The following is a 24,246-nucleotide window of genomic DNA, read 5'->3' on the forward strand; positions in this document are numbered from 1 at the left end:
TATGTATGTGTGTGTAGCATGTGTATATGTGTGTTATGTATGTGTATGGATATGTATATATATTTCACTTTTAATGCATGCCAGTGTACTTACAGTAAAATACAATAAAAGTTACCTTATTCTATCTCCCTTCCTTCCTTCTTTCCTTCCCAACCCCATTCCACCCCACACCCTATTTTGTGTTGACTTCCCAGCCAAGTACTTACCAGGTCTGAACCTGATTAGCTTTCTAAAATCAGCCTACTGAAATAAATACCAAATTAAACTGCCCAATGATTTCAACGCAAACAGCCAATCTGCAGTATTACTAAATTTTGCTAGGCATCTGCTGCATGTTACTCTCTTCCTTGATAATCTAGTCCAGAGGTCCCCAAACTTGGCCACTTTAAGTCTTGTGGACTTCAACTCCCAAAATTTTCCAGCCAGCAAGTTTGGGGACCCCTGATCTAGTCTTAGCTGGGCAAAACAGTCTGGAGTCACTGGCAAGAGCAGCTCAGCATGGAGAAAAGTTGTGTGTCCTCCCATATTCCTTTCTCTGTGAGCAGCCTTGTCCCCCCCATCTTCCTCATTTGTGAAGCGCACTAAGTTTAAAGGTGTTGCTTGTGGCAAGAGGAATATGGGGAGACACGCAACTTTTCTCTGTACCAAGAGGGCTGCTCTCTCTCTCTCTCCTCCACTCTTGGCACAGAAAACAGTCAGTGGGAGCAGCAGTTGAGGCGGTCGGTCACCCATCCCGGGGCTCACTCTCACCATGCCTGCAGGGGGTGGGGGATGCAGCAGCAGCGAGACGGCAATGGCAATTCTGGAGGCATCAGGGATTCCAGGACCAGTTCATCCCCCCGCCATCCATGCGGCTGCATACTTGATGCATCGGGGCTTTCAGGCTTAGCTCCCCGCAGTCGCTGTCAGCTGTCCTGGACTCAATCAAGGGGCGCCTTGCTGACACGAGCTCTCCACGTGTTCTTTTCTGCTGCTGTTTTTGGAAGAGCAAGAGTTTCCCAAAATAACAGAAAGCTTCTGAATCTCCCCCATCAGAAACGGCTCCCGGGTAAGCAGAGAGTAGCAGGATTCAACCTGGCTTGCTTCTCTGTTTGCCTGGGAGCTGTTTCTAATGGGGAGGGGACTTGGAAGCTTTCTGCTATGCTGGGAAACTCCTATCAACAGCAGCAGGAAGGAACACATGGAGGCTCCAGCCAGGTTAGCAGTTCCTTTTATCACCTGCTGCTGTTTTGGGGAGAGCAAGAGTTTCCCAAAACAGCAGAAAGCTTCTGAATCCCCCCCATTGGAAATGGCTCCCGGGCAAGCAGAGAGTAACAGGATTCAACCTGGCTTGCTTCTCTGCTTGCATGGGAACTGTTTCTAATGGGAGTGGGACTTTGAAGCTTTCCGCTGTGCAGCAGCAGTTGAGAGAAGCAGCTGCTGACCTGGCCAGACCCTATACCAGCCTCTCCACATGTTCCTCGGCAGAAGGCAAGTGGTGAGGGAAAGGCGACCAGCAGCAGCAGCAAAAGGCAAGTGTTGGGGAAGGCGACCGGAGGCGGCAGCAAAAGGTAAGTGAGGGGAAGGCAACCGGGGCTTGCAGAGCCTCACTCACCCAGGGAGATCAGTAAAGGTAGGGCTGCAATGGAAGGCAGGCAGCAATGGCTGGCCTGGTGGGTGCACAAGAGCACGCTGCAGACAGCAGTGTTGTGCATGTGTGCAATGTCACTCATGCGTGATAAGGACTGACGGGCAGGCAGTGGAGAAGCGGGCGGAGAGGGGCGGGGCCAGCCAGAGGCCTGATTTACCGGTTCTCCAAACTTTCGGGAACGGTAACAACTGATTCTATAGAGCCGGGCCGAATCACTAGAATCCCACCCCTGGATGAATCCATGAAGTTAACTTAAATTCCTGGTTTAAGTTCATGGATGGAACTTAAACAAGGAGTCAAGCTTGCCTTGAAAGGCGCTATCTTTTCCCTTTATTCAAATACACTCAATCCTTGTTATTTCTGGGGTTTGTTCTTGAAAAATCCCACAGAAATGGAAACCACAGTTATTGAAGCATTGGTCCTATGGGAAAAATGGGATTCAGTATATTTTATTTAAAAGAGTAATCTTTCTTTATAAAACAAACCAATTTCATCCGCATTACAAACTTGCTCAAATGGGTACCCTTTGTTTCTGGTGTTTTTCAGAAGTTTTACAAATTCTTCAGCTGCTTCCATTATTTGCTAGACCAACCTCACCTGAAAGTTTCACATTTTTCAAACCATACCTGTTTTTAAAATGCTCTAACCAACTAATGCTCTCACAGATGACTTCCTGATTTTCAATCAAATATTTGAAAATTTATATAGGGTTGTTTTTATTTTGTTGTTCACAAGACATCCCTTGCAGCCAACAATTTCATTTATCCATAAATTTGGCCACTTTTCTGTTTCTTCCATATTTCTTTACAAAATCACAGAAGTCACTTTAGCACTTTCTGGAGCAGCTTTGCAAATAACCTTATGAACGTAAGTCTTCCTTTTGGCATATGGCAGATGGTTGATTCATTTACATTGAATTTTCTGTCTATGGATGCTACAGAGTTTCCAGAACAAAGCAAATCAAACACTACAATTTTATTCATTAGGTTCATTATGGAGTGTTTGCACTTGTTGAAACAGTGTCATTAGCACTTTGCTTGGATGACATTGCTGAAATTTTAAAGCATAAGAGAGTGCGAACACAAGAACTATTATCAAAATGGCACAGAGAATAAAATAAGAATATGGTTTCCTTTTGTGTAATTTTTGTCACTTGTGTCATTGCTACACAATAAGATTCCATTGTGCATGGCCGTATATAGCTGCATTAAGACCATGTTTGAAAAAAATGGGTTACACTTCCATATATAATTGAATCTACAGGAACAGATTGTATGGGGAGTGAGTGTATACAGGTAGTAATCAATTAATGGTAATTGGGACCAGAATTTGTTATTAAGCAATGTAGTTGTAAAGCACAGTATCACATGATCACATTGTTTAGCAACATCAATCTCAGGGATTCTGGTGGCTGCCATTAACCAAATCCCACCTGGTTATTAGGCACCCTGATCCAAGTAATTCCTGGCTTGCTGCCTTGGGGAGCCCTGAGTCTCGGTAGGGTAAGGAACTGCTTCCTCTCCAGCTCCTTTCACTTACTTATCTCTGCCTGCATTCTGTCACCTCTACCAAATCTGCTATCCAGCGCTCAGCCAGCCCAGCAACCTCAGCTGACCTTTGCTGTCACCTTCCTTCCACTGTTGATAAAGTGTGTCTGAAATGGCTTGTGAGGCAGCTGACTTTCAAATGTTGAGCGAGGCATACAGAGGACATCCAGCAGAGTGTAGGACGGCCCAAAAGCCAGATATGGGGGAGAAAGTAGAGGTGTCTGGGCCAGGGGAGGAAGTACAGCCAAAAATGGCTGTGGTTTATAGAGTCAGCATATCGCTCCCCAAAATCTGGGTCCTCATTTTACCCACCTCAAAAGGATGGAGAGCTGAATCAACCTTGAGTCCATCAGGATTGAACTCCTGGCAGTGGATAGAATCAGCTTGCTATACTGCATTCTAACCACTCTGCCACCATGCCTGGGTGGGTTGCCAAGTGTCACATGACCATGGGGGTGCTGCAACAGTTATAACTTCAGGTGTCACTACAATTTTTCAGCACCTCTGTAGTTTCAATGGTTACTGAACAAATGGTTGTTAACCAAAGACTACTTGTACAGAGTAATATGCATAAAACATTTCTAATTTTATATATATGCCTGATGTGGTTTTATTCTAAGGTATCTATTAAGGGCAAAAGAACCTCTATGGAGTTTATAAAAAATGTTAAATTGACATTTTGCAAACAGAACATTTTATTAACTTTGCTTTAATATGCAGCTCTCACTTCACATTAAGTTTGCCAACAGAGAAAGAACAGCAAAAGGAGGGGGAGAACGAACAAATCTGATTCCATTCCATGGCAGTAGCAGAATCTATGTAGGATCACACTTGACCCTAAATAAACTGAACTGTAAAACGTAAAAAACTCATAAAATTGTAAAACATTAAGCAACTTAAGTATTCCAAGCAACCTGACAACTCTAGCAATTTCACTCAGTATGTAACTAAAAGGTTTAAAATAAGCTTTCAAACCACTGTTGATGTTTAGAACAATTTTATTTCATTCTTTATGTTATAAAAAAAAAACCTATTGTGCAAAGTCTATGAGTGTATCAGGCTAAAATTTTGAATCAAAAATCCAATTACCAGAGTAACAGTGACTCAGATATCCGACTAGTTAAAGCCAGCACCATGTGCTTCAGATGCTTGGCTCAATACTGAGTGCTGATCCATATAGCATCTAACATTAAAATTCCACAATTAGGAGAGGGGAGGAGCTGGCGACGTGACGATACGGCTTGCAATCGAGCTCTATGATTGCAGCCGATATCTTTGCTCCTGGCCGGTCCAAACGGACCTAAACCGTCCCATAGGGACGGCTATCGTGAAGGGTATACCCTGTGGACCCCAGGGACACTGCAAAGTCCCTGGATGACCCAGGAGAAGTCCCTTTTGCTGGCAGCGGAGAGGCAGCCCCCAAGCTGCTGAAGTCGGGGCAGCTCCGGAAAGGAAGAGGCTGAAAGAGAAAGTGTGTCGGCTGGGTGAGAAACTTTTTTTTTTTCAATTTTTTGAGGCTTGAAATGACACTTTGATTGCTAGAAGAAATCTGTGTGATTTTTGACAAAACTGACCAAGCGGCGTTTTTTTAAGGGAGACATCAAAGCGAGGCTTTATTTTTTTTTATTTCTTTTTTGCTACCGGACTTCATTGTTACTTAGTAGATAACCGGACTGTTTTTTTTTATATATATATATTTCTTATTCTCCCTTTGGATTTCTTTTTTTTTTTTTTTTCCTTAGGCTAGAGGCTCCCTTTGGTTATTTCTTTCTTTGTATATATATGTATATACTTTTTGCGTTTGTTTTTTTTTACTTTAATTATGCTGTTTTGAGAGGTGGGGGGAAAGTGAGAACTAAGAAACTTTGTAACATTGCCAACTAGAGGCTTGAAAATATTCTACTTGAAGTGGAGAGAGATGTGAAAGACTCCTTCTCAAGGACATTCCTTGATAAGATAGAGGGAAGAGCGCAGTAGAATATTATTACAGGTGCTCTTCTGGATTTCTATCAACAATTAAATATTTATGGCTTGGCTTTGAAGCTTGTGGGAAAGGGAAGAGAGTCATAATAAGAGCCTTGGACAACTAAGCAGAGTGCAGTGTGTTGTTTTTCTTTTCTCTTTCTAATCTTTTTTTAGTTTCGCTATCCCCCCCTACCAGCATTATTGTATATTTTTATTCTAGCAGGTCTTTATTTTTACTTTTTATTTTCAAGGGGAAGCCTTAGAATTTTTCATTTTTATTTTATCTTGATTTTTTTTCTTTCTTCATTGGGATTTTTGCTTTTTCTATTTATGCTCTTGGATTATTTTGGTCTCCTTTTTTCTTTTTTCTTTCCAATTGAGATTTTTTGGCTGGATTAAGGTGTGAAGAACCTGAAGAATTTCTGCTTGTTTGCTTTGGCCTTGTTTATTATTATTATTATTGGGTCTTCTTTTTTTTATTATTGTGGACTATTTTATAATTGGACTAGGGTCAGGAAGAACCTGAAGAATTTTTTTCTCTTTTCTTTTCTCTTCTTTCTCCTTTATTATTGGGCTTTTTATTATTGGACTTTTCCATTCTGGATTATAATTGGCTACTTTCCTAATTGGATTAAAATTTGAAAGAACTTGAAGAATTTGAACCATCTAAAATGAGTAGGAAACTTATACCTTCAGGTGCCTCTGTGTCTACTTCCGCCTCCCCACCATCTGGAGGACAATGTTCAATTCAGGTAATGTTAAAGCAAGACAAAGAACAAGAAAAAGTAACCTTACAGATGATTATGCAAGGAATCCAAGACCTTAAGATAAAAACAGACACCATTGAACAAAGAACAGGGAGGACTGAGGAAAAAGTGGAAAATATTCAAAAGATGATGGTGAAGTATGATGAGAGACTCCAAAAAGTTGAAGAAGAGGGTAAACGAAGAGAGAAGATTGGAAATATTGATAGCAGACTAACAGTGGTTGAACAAGAAAAAAGTGGGATGCTGAAGTGGGAGATGGAGAGGTCAGAATTTTATCTTAGATTCCAAAATATAGAGGAAGAAAAAGGGCAAGATTTGGCTGCGATAATGATAGAAATCTTGGCGGACGCTTTGGAAATAACAGAGGAAAAGATGATGGATGGAGTAGATGAGATATACCGAGTCTTTACAAGATATGCGATGAGAAATAATCTACCCAGAGAAGTCCATATTAGATTTACTAAAAAATCCATCAAGACACAAATTTTACAAGCGGCAAGAGAGAAGACGTTGAAATACAAAGGCAAAGAAATCTTGGTCTTAAAACAAATACCCAGAAGAGTGAGAGAGATGAGAAGAGAATATCAATTTCTGACCAAAATGCTATTGAAAAAGGAGGTGAATTATAGATGGCTGATCCCAGAAGGATTGATGTTTACATGGCAAGAACAGAGACACAGAATTGATTCAATTGAGAAAGCAGAACGTTTTTATGCAGAATTTTTTGGAAGGAGAGAAGAAGAGGCAGAAAAAGAGATTTCATTAATTGAATTCCAAGAGGAACAAATGGAGATTGAAAAAGAAGAAGGCACAGTAGGTGGACAGGTGGATATTAAAGATCAACGTGAACCAAGATCTACGAGAGCGGCTAAACCTAAATATAAAATATAACCAAGGAAGAGAAAAAACTGATTACAATGAATATAAATGGATTGAATTCAGCTGCTAAGAGAAGGAAGACCTTTCATAAGGGAAATTAAAATTTGATATAATTTGTTTACAAGAAGTACACATTAAAAAGCAACATGAACAATTGTTAGTACAACCAAAACTAGGGAAATTGTTTACTTCTTTGACTCAGTGTAAGAAAAGAGGAGTGGTTTTATATATTAAAGAGGCCACCCCAGCAAAATTGATTTATGCTGATGAAGATGGGGGAATATTAATGGTGGAAATAACGGACAATAATAACGGACAATAAAATTTTGACTTCAATTTACGCTCCGAATGATAAACAAGAAGAATTCTATAAAAAATTACATATGAAAATGACTGGTCTGGACTATACTAATATAATTATGATGGGAGATTTTAATGGAATTGTGGACAATAAACTGGACTATATAGCAACAACAGCAAAGCATAATAGAAAGATTCTTCCTAAATCCTTTTTTAAAATGACAGATGAATTAATTTTAAAAGATATATGGAGAGAAAGAAATGCTAAACTCAAACAATATACTTTCTATTCAAATAGACATTTATCATGGTCCAGATTAGATATGATTTGGATTTCAACAGAATTAATATCTAGCGTTCAAGAAGTAAACATTGAAACAAGTACTTGGGCAGACTATAATCCATTGACAATTAAATGGAAGGGACAAAAAAAAAGATCGAGATGGACGTTATATAATACTATTTTAAAGGAGAAGGATTTTATACAATGGATGGAGAAAGAACTGGCCTTTTTCTTTAAAGAAAATAGAAAAGAAGATACTTCAATACAGAATGTTTGGGATACAATGAAGGCATATGCTAGAGGCTTGATAATAGACTACACAAGAAAAAAGAACATTAGGAAAAGGCAAGCCACTAAAGCCTTGGAGGATGAGTATAAAAGACTTGAAAAAGAACTACAGAAAATGCCACAGAAAAAAGATATCAAACTGAAACTGGACATAACTAAACATAAAATGGACTTAATAGAGAAAGAAGAACTGGCACAGAAAATCAGGAATGCTAAACAGAATTATTTTGAAGATGCAAATAAGCCAGGTAGATGGCTAGCATATAAGCTGAGAAAGGAGAAAGAGTCGAGGAAAATATCGCAGCTAATAGATGACCACGGTCAAGTTTGTTATGGCAGCAAAGAGAAAAAAGAAATTATTCGAGATTATTTATGGACAACTATACAAGAAAGAGAATATTGATGAGGAGAAAGTTAAACAGTACTTGCAGAATGCAAACCTATCTAAGATATCCAAAGAGACTGAAGAAATGTTAGAAAGTAATATAACAATGATGGAATTAAGTCAAGCACTTAAGAAACAAAATAATGGGAAAGCACCAGGTCCAGATGGGTTCCCTGCAGAATTCTATAAAATATTACAAGAATCACTGAGCATTCCACTGTTACAAGTTATGAATGAAGCTATGTCAAAGAAAATGATACCTAAAACATGGTCAGAGGCCTATATTACACTTATTCCAAAAGAGGAGGCTGATCCACTGCAAATCAAGAATTATAGACCGATTTCTCTATTAAATGCAGACTATAAAATCTTTGCTTCGATATTAGCAGAAAGACTTAAAAAATATTTGAATAATTTTATTCATCCAGACCAAAATGGACTTTTGCCAAAGAGGCAAATTAGAGACAATATGAGAGTAATTCTGGGCACTTTGGAATATTATGAGGCGCATCCTGAAAAGCAAATGGCTCCGATATTCTTAGATGCCCAAAAGGCATTTGATAATGTGAATTGGAGATTTATGTTACTCTTACTGGAACAGATGGGTTTTGCTAGAAGATTTATTCAAGCAATAGAAGCAATTTACCATGAACAAACAGCAAAGGTAATGATGGAGGGAGAATTTACAGACTCTATTAACATAAGAAAAGGCACGAGACAAGGATGTCCCCTTTCTCCTTTGCTATTTGTATTGACTCTGGAAGTGTTGAATAGAAACATTAGAGAAGACAAAACTATAAAAGGAATGAAAATTAAAAAGGAAGAATTTAAATTACAAGCGTTCGCGGACGACTTAGTCTTTATTTTGGAAGACCCTGTAGAAACGGCTTTGAAGCTATTGGAAAAGATAGAGACATATGGTGAAGTGGCCGGTTTGAAAATAAATAAAGATAAAACAAAGATTTTGTCAAAGAATATTGTTATAGCTCGGAAAGAAGGGGAGGCCACACCAGAGCATTCCAATAACACACTTTATTCAGGGGAATAAAGGGGGCTGTCGCGTCTGCTTCTAACCAGGCAGACCTACCAGCGAACAGCGGCTGGCTCGACCTAGCAGCCGGCTTTTATAGCCGGCTGTCGAAGGAGCCAGCCAATGGGGCTGCAAACGCCCCGCAGTATGAACGGACCTGAGGGGAACTTGTGTCAGCCCGAGGACATAACACCCCTTCCCCCTAGATACGAACACGAATAGTCCTTTAAGTAAGCTGGTGGTTTGTGTGAGCGCCCCGACCGGCGCAATTCTGGCGATGCACAAAGTGGCTCAGAGTTCTGGGAGTCCATAATTGGTCTTGCCGGGCAACAGGGTCGATCTGGAGTTCGGATTGGAGTCTGGGAGTGGTCACAGTCCTTGGGTTGGATTGTTAAATTGTCATTGTCCCGCAACCTGGTGGTGTTGTCGGCTGGTACGGCTGATGACTCTGCAGGACGGTCCCGGTCTACCGTCCGTTCCCTCAGTTCGGCTGGTGGCGACTGGTCACTCTGGAGGTCCCAGCTAGGATTCGGGTGCGGCGATTGGAGAGTCACCGAAGTCCCTGGGTCAGCATCGGCATGCTCGCCCTGGCGACTTCTTATCTGGTCCAGATGCCTCCGCCAGATACGCCCGTCCCCCAACTGGATGCGGTATGACCTTGTCCCGGTGATGGCCACGATCTTTCCTGGTACCCACAGGGGGTCGCCTGCGTAATTCCTGACAAAAACTTGGTCCTGTAATACAAAACTCCTGACCCTAGTGTTAGAGCCCAATGGTGTGTCTGGGCAATAGTGGGGATGCAGTCTATCCAGCACTGTCCTTAGCCGTCTGCCCATCAGCAATTCGGCTGGGGACTTGTTTGTGACAGTACATGGGGTCGAGTGTTGGCTTAAGAGAAAACGAGAGAGTCTGGAGTGCCAGTCGTCTTGAGTGAATCTTGCCAACGCCTCTTTTGTTGACCTAACGGCTCTCTCCGCCAACCCATTGCTGGCGGGATGGAAAGGGGCCGTTAGGATATGCCGGATGCCCAGGTTGGTGGCATATCGGCTGAATTCTGTGGACGTAAATTGGGGCCCATTGTCTGAGACTATGGTGTCAGGCAGACTGTGCGTAACAAATAAACGGGTCAGCGCCTGGGCAACTGCGCGGGTGGTGGTTGTGGGTAGGAGAGCTACATCAATCCATTTGGAGAATGAATCCACGACCACCAGGAAGGTTTTGCCATGGAATGGCCCAGCCAAGTCAATATGCAACCGTGACCACGGTGCGTTGGTACTTTCCCATTTGGTTGGGGTGGTGATTGGTGGTGCTGGCCTGGATTGTTGACAGGGGCGGCAGGAGCTTACCCATTTCGTGATCTCGTCGTCCATGCCCGGCCACCAGACGTAACTCCGGGCCAGCGCCTTCATGCGGACGATGCCAGGGTGCCCCTCGTGTAACGCCTTCAGGACGGGTGTGCGCAGAGGTTTCGGAATGACAACTCTGGTCCCCCATAACAGGCAGCCCTGTAAACTGGAAAGTTCTTGCTGGCGGGTTTTGAACGGTGAGAATTCAGTTGAGAGATTGCCGCCCGGCCACCCCCTCCGTACCCAGTCCAGAACCTGGGCGATAAGTTTATCTTTTTTGGAGTGGAGAGCGATGTCGCCAGCGGTGACTGGGATGTCGAATTCACTGGCATCGAAAATGGCATGGACCGGGGCCGGGTCCTCCACGGGTGCTGGCAACGGGCAGCGACTGAGGGCGTCGGCGTGGCTGAGGTTTTTTCCTGGGCGGTGAACCAGTTTGTAAGAGTAGGCCGCCAGGAATAGGGTCCACCTAGTCATCCTGGGGGACAAGACTTGAGGTGTTTGTTTTTCTCCTGAGAGGAGCCCCAACAGTGGTTTGTGGTCTGTGACAAGTTCAAAATTGTGACCAAAAAGAAATTCATGAAATTTTTTGACCGCAGCAACGGCGGCTAGGGCCTCTTTGTCAATTTGGCTATAATTACGCTCAGTTGTTGACAAGGTCCTAGAAAAGAATGCGATTGGCGCTTCGGAACCGTTGGGAAGTCTGTGGCTTAAGACAGCCCCAATCCCGAAAGGTGAGGCATCTGCAGCTAAGACTAGAGGAAGGTGCTGGTCAAATTGTATTAGGACAGCGTCCGAAGTGAGTAGCGATTTGACTGCTTTAAAGGCGTATTCCTCTTTGGGACCCCAATGCCACGGAGTGTTTTTGTCTAGAAGTCTATGCAACGGTTCAGCTACCGAGGCTTTGTGGGGTAGGAATGACGCATAGAAGTTTAGCAGACCCAGGAAAGCTTGTAATTCTGACTTGGAAGACGGAGTGGGTGCCTCGTGAATGGCTTTGACTTTAGACTCCACGGGGTGGATGCCAGAGGCGTCTATTTTATACCCAAGAAAGTCCACCTGCCTGGTGGCGATGGCACACTTCTCCCTTTTTAGTTTGAGGCCATGCTGCCGGAACCTATCCAATACTGCTCTGACTCTGAGAAAAAGTTGGGACCTGTCCCTGGCTGAAATCAAAATGTCATCAAAGTACGGAACTATGCCAGGGAGGCCTTGCAGTATCCGTTCCATTAATGACTGGAAGATTCCTGGGGCGACGCTAACGCCAAATTGGAGGCGCTTGCATCGAAACGCCCCTCTGTGGGTGACAATAGTTTGCAGTTCGGCCGTTTGGTTATCCACAGGAAATTGCTGATAAGCCTGTGACATATCCAATTTGGCGAATATGTTTCCCGGTTCAAATGTGTGTAGTAAGTGTTGGATTACTGGGACTGGGTATGCGCTAGTCTGTAGATAGCGGTTAATTGTGGTCTTATAGTCAGAACACATTCTGATACTACCATCTTTTTTAAGGGGTGTGACAATTGGAGTCTCCCATTTAGCAAAATCCGTGGGCTCGATCAGCCCTTGTTGGAGCAATTTGTCCAGTTCCGCATCCAGCTTAGCGCGCAGAGCAAATGGTACTCTGCGCGGTTTTAGACGGACGGAACTGCTTGGGGTCCACCGAAAAGGAAATGGGTGTACCATTATAACAACCCAATTCATTGCTGAACACATCAGCATAGTCTGAAAATAGTGAGTCGATATCGGAAGGTGAGACAGCATGTACTCCCGTTAAGCTAAGGCCGAGATAGGGGAACCAATCCAACCCCAAAAGGCTAGGGAGGGCACCATCTACTACCACTAAAGGCAGATGGCCTTTAAAGGATTTAAATCTAACGAGGAACTTGCCTGTTCCGAGTACTGGAATATTCTTCCCCTGGTAATCCCTCAAGGTGAGACGACTCTTCTGGAGTTGCTTCCTGGAGAGGTTGGGTCGTATTTTCTTGAGTGTGCTCCAAGAGATGATTGATAATGCCGATCCGGTATCGACTTCCATAAGACAGGGTTTACCTTCTAAATGAATAGAGAGGGTAATTTTATTAGGAGTCAAAAAAGTGTGGTTAGCTTGGTAGCACGTATAACAATTTTCTACTTGCCTGGGTGGCCCCGGAGGGGAGTAAGGGGACGATGACTTTTGTGGAGCTGCGTGCGTTGCCTGGCAGGCCCTGGCGATGTGGCCTTTCTTATCGCAATTGTTGCAGGTGGCATTCCTGAACCTGCAAGTCATTCTGGCATGGGACCCCCCGCAGGAGAGGCACAACAAGATGTGTTTGGGCACGTTGCCGTTCTTTGGTCTAACTCCTACCTGTGGTTGTTTGAAAGGTTTGAGGCGATGTACTTCTAAGTGTTTGGTGGAGTCTTCTTCACTCACTGCTTCTTCGGAATGGACAGTGACTGGACTGGGTTTGGCTGCACTTCCTTGTATTTCAGCGGCCGATTGAGTCGCTAGTTCAACGGCCAAAGCTTCCTCGATTGCCTGGGTGAGGTTGAGGTCTTTTCTAGCCAGCAGCCGCCTCTGTAACCTTACGTCTCTGACTCCACAAACGAGCTGATCCAGGAGCATGTCATCTAGGTAGTTTTTAAATTCGCAGTGGAGAGCTGCGGTTCTCAGGGCGGCCATATACTGATTGATAGATTCTCCATCTGTTTGTTTTCTCATACGAAAGGCAAAACGTCTCACTATTTGCGATGGCTTTGGAGAATAATGGTTAGAGAGGGTCTCCAACAACTCGGACCACGGAACGTTCTTTAATTCCCTGGGGGTGAGTAGCGCTGTGGCGGTATCGAATACTGTGGCTCCGCAGTAACTTAGGAAGTACGATTTCTTCCTGTTCTCTGTAGCGTCGGCCAGACTGATGGCATCAAGGTAGTGATTGAAGCGGTTTCTGTAAGAGTCCCACTTGTCTTCATCTGGCTTAAATGGCGGGAACGCCGGATTTGAATTCATATTGGGTTTTCAGTCTGTTGGTAGACTGACCAATCTCTCTGGGAATACAATGGCCCTGATAAGTGTGGCTTTCAGTCTGTTGGTAGACTGGCCAATCTCACTGGGAATACAATGGCCCTGATAAGCGTGGCAGCAGTAGCTTGCAGCTCTGCCCCAGCTTAGTGTTTCAGCTCTTAGAGGTTCTCTCTGTGTTTCCCGCTCTATGTGACTCTGTCGGCTATGGCTGTAGCCCGTAACTGACTTCCGTTTGAATTTCGTGCCTTCCCAAAGGCGTAGGCGGCTATAGCTGTAGCGTCGTGCTGACAGCTATTCAAATCGCGCGCCCAATGCGTTCTGGCGGCTGCGAATACAGCGCCAAGCTTGCTAACAGCAGAATTCGAACACAACAGTTGAATTCTGCGCTTCAGTGTCGGCGGCTGAGGCTCTCAGCGCCCTGCTCTTCACGTAGCTTTCTTTTTTTTTTACACGGAGCGGCTACACGCTCCGCTTTCACTTCTGCAATCCACAAACTGACCGAGCTCTCACGGCGCGGTTACGGTTCAGCGTTTGGTGTGTGATTTCAGCTCTTGCTATTGCTGCTGGTTGGCCAGATCCCATCCTCGTTGCCAATGTTATAGCTCGGAAAGAAGGGGAGGCCACACCAGAGCATTCCAATAACACACTTTATTCAGGGGAATAAAGGGGGCTGTCGCGTCTGCTTCTAACCAGGCAGACCTACCAGCGAACAGCGGCTGGCTCGACCTAGCAGCCGGCTTTTATAGCCGGCTGTCGAAGGGAGCCAGCCAATGGGGGCTGCAAACGCCCCCGCAGTATGAACGGACCTGAGGGGGAACTTGTGTCAGCCCCGAGGACATAACAAATATGCTATTAAGACAAAGAGAAGAACTGGCAGATTTGTTGAAAATTCACGTTACGAATAAGGTTAAGTATTTGGGGATATATTTGACATCAAGATGTAGCACATTAAAAGAGAACAATTATATTAAACTTAAACAACAGATAGCCTTAGATTTGAAGAAATGGGAAAATCTACAACTGTCATTAATAGGGAGGATCTCAACAATTAAGATGAATATTTTACCCAGAATCTTATTTTTGTTTCAAACAATACCAATTAGGCTCAGGAAAGACTATTTTGAGGATTTAAATAAAATTGTGTTGAAGTATATATGGCAAGGCAAGAAAGCAAGGATAAAGCTAAAACTCCTGCAAGATGCTAGAATTAGGAGGTTTTGGCCTGCCTAATTGGGAGCTGTACTACCAAGCTGCAAATTTGATGTGGGTTAAGGAATGGATAACATTAAGGAAGACTAGATTGTTGACATTAGAAGGTCATGATCTGTTGTTGGGTTGGCATGCTTTTCTATGGTACAAGGGAACTAAGACACAGGGCTATTTTCGAAGACATTATATACGGGAGTCTTTGTGGTTAAATTGGGAGAAGATAAAAAAACAATGTTATTTGAAAATTCCAGTTTGGTTATCGACAATAGAAGCATTTTCTTATCCTAAAATCTATAAGAAGGAACAAACAGTTAGATATGGGGAATTATTAGATGAAAAGGGTGAACTTAAATCGATACAAAATCTAGAGGAACAAGGTATAAAGATGAATTGGTTTTCATATATGCAAATACACTCAAGGTATGATGAGGATTCCAAAACAGAGGGATTTTATGATAAACAGACTGATTTAGATAAGATCTTGATGGGTACTGATGAAAAGGTGATTAAAAAATTATATGGTTATTTATTGGAAATTAAGCTAGAGGAAGAACAAGTTAAAGAAACTATGATTGCTTGGGGGAGGAATTTTGGATATGGGATTGATCTAGAGAAATGGCAGAAACTATGGTCGCAAAATTATAAAATGACAATGTCTACAGCTTATAAAGAAAACTTGTATAAGATGTTTTACAGGTGGCATTTTCCCCCGACAAGGATAGCAAGAATGTTTAAGAACAAATCGGAAAAATGTTGGAAATGTCATCAGATACCTGGCTCATATTACCATATGTGGTGGACTTGTGAGGACGCTAGAAAATACTGGACTAAAATCCGCATGTGGCTGGAAAAAATGACAAAGAAACACATAGATATGAAACTGGAGCTCTTTTTATTGGGAATTCTACCAGATGTATACAGTAAAGATTTGAAATATCTGATTGTAAATGTATTAACTGCGGCTAGAATTGTATTTGCTAAAAATTGGAAGAATGAGAAAATTCCATTGCAGGAAGAAATTATTAAGAAAATATTGGAATGTGCTGAGATGAGTAGATTGACATTTGAAATTAGAGAGCAAGAAGATAAACAATTTTATAAAATTTGGGACCTTTTCTATCAATGGTTAGATGATGAAATATCACAATAGAATACTTAGAATTTTAGATAATAAGGAATATTCTTGTTTTTTCTTTTTCTTTTGTTATTAAATACTATATCTATAAAGTGTCTTTTTTTTAAGGATAGAATTGGCATGATTATATGATTTGTTACAGAATAAATTACTTAAATTATAGTTATCTCATAAAGTATGAGTGAATAAAAGTATAGTCAAATGATTTTTTTAAACAATGATATGAGGATATATGAGTTAGGATTGAAAATAAGAGTTATTATGTAACATAACCGTAATTGAGACTACGAAATGGATGCACAAAACTGATGAACCAATCGACACACTATTTGTATATAAGTATGGAAGAGAGCTGATGCTTTTATGTTTTGTCTGTTTTTGTCTGTTTGTTAAAAAAACCAATAAAACTGTTTTCAAAAAAAAAAAATTCCACAATTATTAACATATGTATCTTGTTCATATAATATAGGACAGCGATAATAATTTCTTTCTTTCTTATTTTTATTAACATATTAAATTTCACAGGCATACTTTTTAGACTTTTGTTTGACTACAAGTAGTCCTTGACTTATAACCCTAATGGGACTGTAACTTCCAATACGAGGCAATGTGGTCATTAAGTGAGCCATATCTGACTTTATAACTTTTACCACAGTTGTTGTAATCATTCAGTTGTTAAAGTGAATCCAACTTCACCCATTGACTTTGCTTGCTTTTGATCACATGATCATGGGGACATTAGTGTCAACATAAGTCATTTTTCGGCGCAGACATAACGGTCATTAAACATATAAGTCAAGGACTACATGTAAAAATTAAATTAGCTACTATATGTATAGAAATAGGTCCTCTGACTGTGTCTGTGGGGGTACTATCTAGTTTCCAACTTTGGGCATAAGTTATTCTTGCCGCTGTTAGAATGTGTATTATGAGGTATTCAATTTCTTTCTTTCTTTTCTTTTTTTAATCGTTTTTATTATTTTTCAAAAATACAAATCTCATCCATATTTATGACAACATTTTAGCATCGACAAATACATATAACTTATGTACCTTATTCTATATCTCATTATTCTATACATCTATAACTACCTACATCTTATATGGTTTATTATATATATCAACACATATATCTTATATTTCTTATGATAACAATATCTACAGTAACAATCCCTTAAGGTCTCTTACTTTATTTGCAATAAACCATTCTTTCTAATCTTTATACCTCTTTTTTAGCCACTCGTACCATTTCTCCCATATTAGGTAGTATTCAGAATTCTCCTTATCTTTCATTTCTAATGTGAGCTTGTCCATTTCCGCACACTCCCAATATTTTTGTATGACTAGCTGTTATGTCTCACCTGGACAAACGAAGTAATACGTCCAAATTTCCAACTGAAACACAAATAAGCAGGCAAGTCCGGTAACTACAGGGTTAACTTCCTTAGTCCGAAAACATTCTTGGCAGTCTCACACCAGCTGTCTGCCAAGTCCGATAAGGAAGCATAAATCACAAGCTGACGCCACACACAGGAAAAATGCAGAAGCTTCTCTCATAAAACAACACGTTGTTCCGAACAAGAAACCAGAGCTAACACGCCCACTTTTATTCCCTGTGGGGCGTGTCAGTCTCTCATCTCAGTCTCTGATTTGTCCTTTCTTTTTACATTGCATTTCACGCTTTTGCCTGCGTCTTTGCCTTGCATCAAACCAGCATTCCTCGGCTTGATCCTCAGTCAGAGGCTCTGATACGTTCTCCTGATTATCTGCCGACACCTGAGGCACAATCAGGGGGGAAGATCCTGCCAAAGAGGACAGTCCTGGGGAGGAAGGCAATTCCAAATCCTCTAACAAAGCAGGCTCAAACCTCAGAGCCAAATCTTCCGCACCGTCTGAGTCTATGTCCTCTAGCTAAGCAGGCTCAAACCTCAGAGCCAAATCCTCCTCTTCCTCATTTACCAAGTCCTCGACCTCTGACAAAGCAGACTCAAACCTCCAAGCCACAACAACTAGCTCTTCTGGTGGGGTATTGACTCCCTTCCATAGTTGTGCAAAAGTATTCTGGCTGCTGTCAAGATGTGTAAGATAATATATTTAATTTTGGGGGGATATTGGTCTGTGATTATTCCCAAAAGAAAAGAGTTCTGGTTTAAATTCAATTTGATTTTTAGTGATATCTTGAAGCCAGTTCTTTATTTTAATCCAATATTTCCTGGTCTCGGGGCACAACCACAACATATGATAAAAGGTACCATCTTTCTCTCCACACTTCCAACACTTTGGACTTGTGTTTTAATCCAATATTTCCTGGACTCTTAGCCAATCTTGCTGGGGCCAGGTGCCACCGATAAAACATTTTACATAATTTTTCTATATAGGCCATAGAGGTCATTAATTTATAGTTCCTAGTCCACAATTTCTCTCATTCATCTAACTCAATATTATATCCAAAGTTTTGCACCCAAGCTATCATGGAACCTTTTACAAGTTCTTCTTCCATGTTAAATCCCAATAAATATTTGTATGTTTTATATATAAATTTTCCTCTGTTCCAACCAAAATTTTATCTAATTGTTGTTGTTCTTTATTGAATCCAAATTCCTCTAGGTCTTTTTTGTATCTATCCTGTATCTGTAAATATGGCCACCAATAAAGTGTAATTCCTTGCTCCCTCAACTCCTGATTTGTTTTGAGTTTCCCTTGGTTATCTAATAATTCATTATAACTTACCATTTTTTTTATACCCAATCTGTTTGGGTGGATCATGGCCTCCATAGTTGACAGCCAGAGGGGTATCTTCATATAATGTTTTTTTTAAATTTTCATCCAAATCTGAATAAGCGAATCTCTTATTTGATGTCTACAGAAGTATGAATGTACTTTTACTCCTTTTTTTCCCACAAAAATGTGGAGCCTATCTGGAGGTCATGACCTTCTAAAGTTAGATTTCTTTTATCTTTTAAATTTACCCAATCCTTTATCCAATTTAATGCTGCAGCCTGATAATAGAGTTCCCATTCTGGTAGCAATAAACCCCCCTCTGCTCCTGCTATCCTGTAACATTTTCAGTTTAATGCATGGTTTCTTGTCCAACCAGATATTCTTATTTTACTTAGCTCTTTGAAAAACTTTTTATCCAGTTTTATCAGAATCATTTGAAATAAATATAATAATTTGGGTAAAATGTGCATTTTAATGGCAATTCTTCCCAATAGTGACAGCTATAAATTTTCCCATGATTCTAAATCCTTTTTCATTTGTTTTACTAATTTATTATAATTATCTTCTTTGATTGAAGAACATCTAGGGGATAACCATATTCCTAGATATTTCATCTTTTTTGCAATCTGTAATCCCTTTTCCTTTTTCTGATTTGCAGTACAGTTTTTCACTATCATTTTAGTTTTATCCTTATTAATTTTGAGTCCAGCCACCTCCCCGAATTTTTCTATTTCCTGCAACAATATATGTCCAGTATTTAGTGGGTCTTTTACAATAAATACTGAGTCATCTGCAAATGCTTGGACCTTATAGTCTTCTTTCTGAATTTTAATCCCCTTTATTTCCGAGTTTGGTCTGGTTTGGGATAGTAACACTTCTAAAGACAGGATAAATAGCAAAGGACATCCTTGCCTCACTCTCTTGGCTACCTTAAAATCATCTGTATGATCCCCATTTAATAGTACACTTGCTCTTTGTCTAGATCAGTGGTTCTCAACCTGTGGGTCACGACCCCTTTGGGGGTCAAACGACCCTTTCGCAGGGGTCGCCTAAGGCCATTGGAAAACACATATTTTTGGTGATCTTAGGAACTGAGACACTGCTCCTCTATCCATCTCCAGGTGGGTCTGCCCACATGCAGATACACCCACATACGAGTACCCGGCGTGATGACATCATCGCGCCAATCCCATCACATACACCCCATACAAATACAAGTGTATATGACAGGGTTGGAGTCATAATGTACTTATCCTGACCAGACACACAAGTGTAGAGAGCAGCTACTGTTTAGAAAGCAGCTGCTGTGTTGAAAGCAGCTACTCTGTTTAAAACAGCTACTGTGTTGAAAGCAGCAGTATTGGAGGTAAAATGACACTTCATGAATTATAATTACTGGGTAAATGTAAAATCGTGTACTGTAAAATCATCAACTACTGCAAAAAAAAATATCTGGAACTTAATCTGGAACTTAATCTGGATGCTGATCGGTCTTTTTATATTCAACTGTGGTTGATGTGAATACTGCCCCCTTGTGATAGTAACAGGTTTGTAAAAAAAACAACACAGAATGGTAAATCATAGGAAACTTTAATGAACTGTATTAACTGAACTATGCCATGTATCATCTTTTGTATTATTAAAGCTATTGTTATATATTATTTTCATTAGCAAACCATCCCATGGCAATGGATTGTGTAGAGAGAACATTAAGAAAAGAAAATATAGTGAGGATTTTTTACAGTATGGTTTTACTTCAATAATTACAGCAGGAATTGAGAAACTGCAATGTGTTATCAATGTGTTATCAAGTTCTATCAGCTGAAGCCGAAAAATATATTTATGATTGGGGGTCACCACAACATGAGGAACTGTATTAAAGGGTCGTAGCATTAGGAAGGTTGAGAACCACTGGTCTAGAATATATTGCCGGTAATGTTTTTTCAATATTTGTTCCAAAATTCATTTTTTAAAATTTGTTGTAACATTAATTGCCAATTAAGATTATCAAAAGCTTTTTGTGCGTCTAAAAATATTAGCTTTTCAGGATGGGCTTCATAATATTCAATGACATAAAACACTGTTAACTTGATAACAAGATGGATGAAATTCATCTCTTAAATAGATGGAATTCTAATTTCTATAATTCAGCAGTTCTTGGTTTTACTGAAACCTAACTTAATCCACAAATTCATGGGGACACCACTATATACTTCCCAGTATTTCAGACATTTAGATCAGACAGAATTGAAGAGACATCAGGTAAAACAAAGGGTGGAGGATTATGTTTCTATATCAACAACAGCTGGTCTCAGGATATAACTATAATATATAAGTTCTGTGACGAAAACTTAGAGTTTTAAATATCAACTGCAAGCCATTTTACTCTCCACATGAGTTCTCCTCATTTCTCCTAATAGCTGTGTATGTTCCTCCACAAGCCTGTGTTAACGAGGCATTACGAACTCTTGCTGATCAAATTATGGAGGCTGAAGCCAAACACCCAGGTTCCCTTCCCATCATTTTAGGAGATTTCAATCAAGCAAATCTAAGGAAAGAGCTCCCAAAATATTTCCAGCATGTAAATTGTCCCACCAGAGCCAAAAATACTTTAGACCACTGCTACACAACAGTAAAAGATGCTTACAGGTCTTTACCACGAGCAGCTGTGGGACACTCTGATCACTGCATGATTCACCTTGTACCTGACTACAGACAAAGACTTAAAACCATGAAACCAACAATTAAATCAGTGAAGACTTGGTCTGATGAGGCAAAGCTGAAACTCCAGGCTTGCCTTGATTGCACTGATTGGAATGTTTTTGAAGGTGCCTCTACAGACCTAGATGAGCTTACAGATACTGTAACAACATATGTCAGCTTCTGCAAAGACATGTGTACAACAAGGAACCTGCAAATATATAGTAACAATAAACCTTGCTTCACAGCAAAACTTAAGCAGCTACATCATTCCAAAGAGAAAGCCTACAGAAAAGGTAACAGAATGCTATACAACCAGGCCAGAAACATATTAACAAGAGAGATCATGGCTGTGATCATGGCTTGTGAATACTCTGCAAAGTTAAAGAATCGGTTCTCAACAAATGAACCAGCAAATGTGGAAAACTCTTAAAAACATCACTGGCTACAGCAAACCTCCTTCCCGGGCAGAAGGAAATCAACAACTGATGACCTGAATGTATTTTACTGCAGGTTTGAAAAGAAACTACAGCCACCTATCTCCACAACCCACATCTCAAACACACCAACAACAGCCAAGTTTCCTACAACTGGCCCCAATCCATTGGGTTCACAACCTCTGGTGATCACAGAAAAAGAAGTACAAGATCTATTTCACAGACAAAAGCCAGGAAAAGCACCAGAGCCAGACAAGATAACTCCTTCTTGCTTAAAAGTCTGTGCTGACCAATTGGCCCCCATCTTCACCAGAATCTTCAATAGATCACCAGAGATGTGGTATGTCCCTTCCTGCTTCAAACACTCTACTATCATCTCAGTGCCAAAGAAGCCCTCCATCAAGGAACTGAATGACTACAGCCCAGTTGCTCTAACATCTGTAGTTATGAAAATCATTGAAAGACTTGTGCTGTCCCACCTGAAAACCATCACAGATCCACCGTTAGATCCCATGCATACCGAGCAAATAGATCAACAGATGATGCTCTGCATTACATCCTGGCTCTGCATTACATCCTGCAACACCTTGAATCTCCAAATACCTACTCAAGGGTCCTCTTTGTAGACTTCAGTTCAGCATTCAATACCATCATTCCAGACACTCTTCTAAATAAATTAAACCAACTAGCGGTACCTGAACACACTTGTAAGTGGATCATAAGCTTCCTAACAGACAGGAAGCAGTAGGTGAAGCTAGGCAGAATCACATCTGATCCTATACAATTAGCACAGCACAGCCCCCCCCCCCAAGGCTGTGTGCTTTATCCACTTTTCTTCTCCCTATATACCAATGACTGCATCTCAAATGATCCATCTGTTAAAATACTGAAGTTTGCTGATGGCACAACAGTGATTGGTCATTTGAGACAACGATGAATCTGCATGCAGACAGGAGGTTATACAACTTGCCTTGTGGTGTAACCAGAACAATCTGGAACTGAACACACTCAAAACCATAGAAATGGTGGTAGACTTTAGAAGAAACCCTCCCATACTGCTATCTCTTATAAATACTAGACAACACAGTATCAACAGTAGAGGCCTTCAAATTTCTAGGTTCTATCATATCACAAGACCTAAAAAGGACACCTAGCATCAAAAACATCATCAAAAAAGCACAACAAAGAATGCTCTTTCTGCGCCAACTCAGAAAGCTGAAACTGCCCAAGGAGCTGCTGATCCAGTTCTACAGAGGAATCATTGAGTCTGTCATCTGCACCTCTATTACTGTCTGCTTTGGTTCTGCAACCCAACAGGACAGACACAGATTTCAGAGAGTAATTAGGGCTGCAGAAAAAACAATTACTACCAACCTGCCTTCAATAGAGGATCTGTATACTGCATGAGTCAAAAAGAGGGCTGTTAAAATATTTACAGACCCCTCACATCCCAGACCTAAACTGTTTAAACTCCTTCCCTCAAAACAACAATATAGAGCACTGCACACCAGAACTACTAGACACAAGGACAGGTTTTCCCGAAAGCCATCACTCTGCTAAACAAATAATTCCCTCAACACTGTTCAACTATTACAAAGTCTGCACTACTATTACTGCTACCTTGTCATCACTCCTTATCACCCATCCCCTCCCACTTGACTATGACTTTGTCACTTGTATCCTTACAATTTATATTGACTGTTTCCTAGTATGATTTGATTGCTGATTGTATCCTATGACTATCACATTAAGTGTTGTATGTTATAATTCTTGATTCTTAATGAATGTTTCTTTTCTTTTATGTATATTGAGAGTATTTACACCAAGACAAATTCCTTGTGTGTCCAATCACATTTGGCCAACGAAGTATTCTATTCTTATATTATTCCTTATCTGTCTATTTGGTAAAAAGCCATTCTGATCAGGATGTATAATTTCATTCAATATTGTTTTCATCCTTTCTGCTAATATCATCATAAATATTTTATAATCGGCATTCAACAGCGAGATTGGTCTATAATTCTGGATTGTTGATTGGTACCTTCTTTCGGGATTGGGGCGATGAATGCCTCGGACCAGGATTCAGGCAATCTGGCTTCTAAGAGTGCCTCTTTATATACTTCCAATATTATTGGTTCAAAGACTTCATACGTATTTTTATATAACTCAAAGGGGAGATCATCTGGTCCTGGGGTTTTATTATTTTTCTGTTTTTGTATTGCTTTCTTCAATTCTTCTGCTGTTATTTCTTTAATGACTCTCCTTTCTTCCGAAATTGGAGTTAAACCGTTTTCCTCTACATATTGCGTTATACTCTCCCCATTAATTTTCTCCTGTTTATACAGCTCCTCAAAATAGCTTTGCACAATTTTTTTTCTCTTCTATCTGATGGCATACATTCCCTTTCTCATTCTTTAGTTGTTGTATTAACTGTTTTTTCCTTCTCTTTTTTCAGTTTATAGGACAGCCATCTACCCAGCTTGTTTACAAATTCAAAGAAAAATTGGTTTACAAATTTTAAATTTTGTGCCTTTTCTTCTTGTTGTATCAAATTTAATTTATGCCTAGCAAGGGTTATTTTCCTCTTTGCTTCCATGTTTTTAGGATTTATTTGGAGTTC

At 40.7% G+C, this 24,246-nt stretch overlaps 2 protein-coding genes across 14 annotated transcripts in view; both read right to left on the reverse strand.

The window, feature by feature from the left end:
- PIK3AP1 (phosphoinositide-3-kinase adaptor protein 1) overlaps nucleotides 1–24,246 on the reverse strand; it is a 143,432-nt gene that overhangs the window by 83,198 nt on the left and 35,988 nt on the right. The window lies entirely within an intron of this gene.
- On the reverse strand, nucleotides 812–13,409 carry LOC148125757 (uncharacterized). Its single transcript, XM_087932071.1, has 2 exons — nucleotides 12,768–13,409; nucleotides 812–973 (listed from the first exon to the last, which is right to left on the reverse strand). The coding sequence occupies exons 1-2, from the start codon at nucleotides 13,407–13,409 to the stop codon at nucleotides 812–814; spliced, it is 804 nt and encodes a 267-aa protein (XP_087788197.1).

This window comes from Pseudonaja textilis, chromosome 4 (genome assembly GCF_049901715.1).
Source record: "Pseudonaja textilis isolate UNSWEBS1 chromosome 4, rPseTex1.2, whole genome shotgun sequence".
In the NCBI taxonomy this organism is placed as follows: Eukaryota; Metazoa; Chordata; class Lepidosauria; order Squamata; family Elapidae; genus Pseudonaja; species Pseudonaja textilis.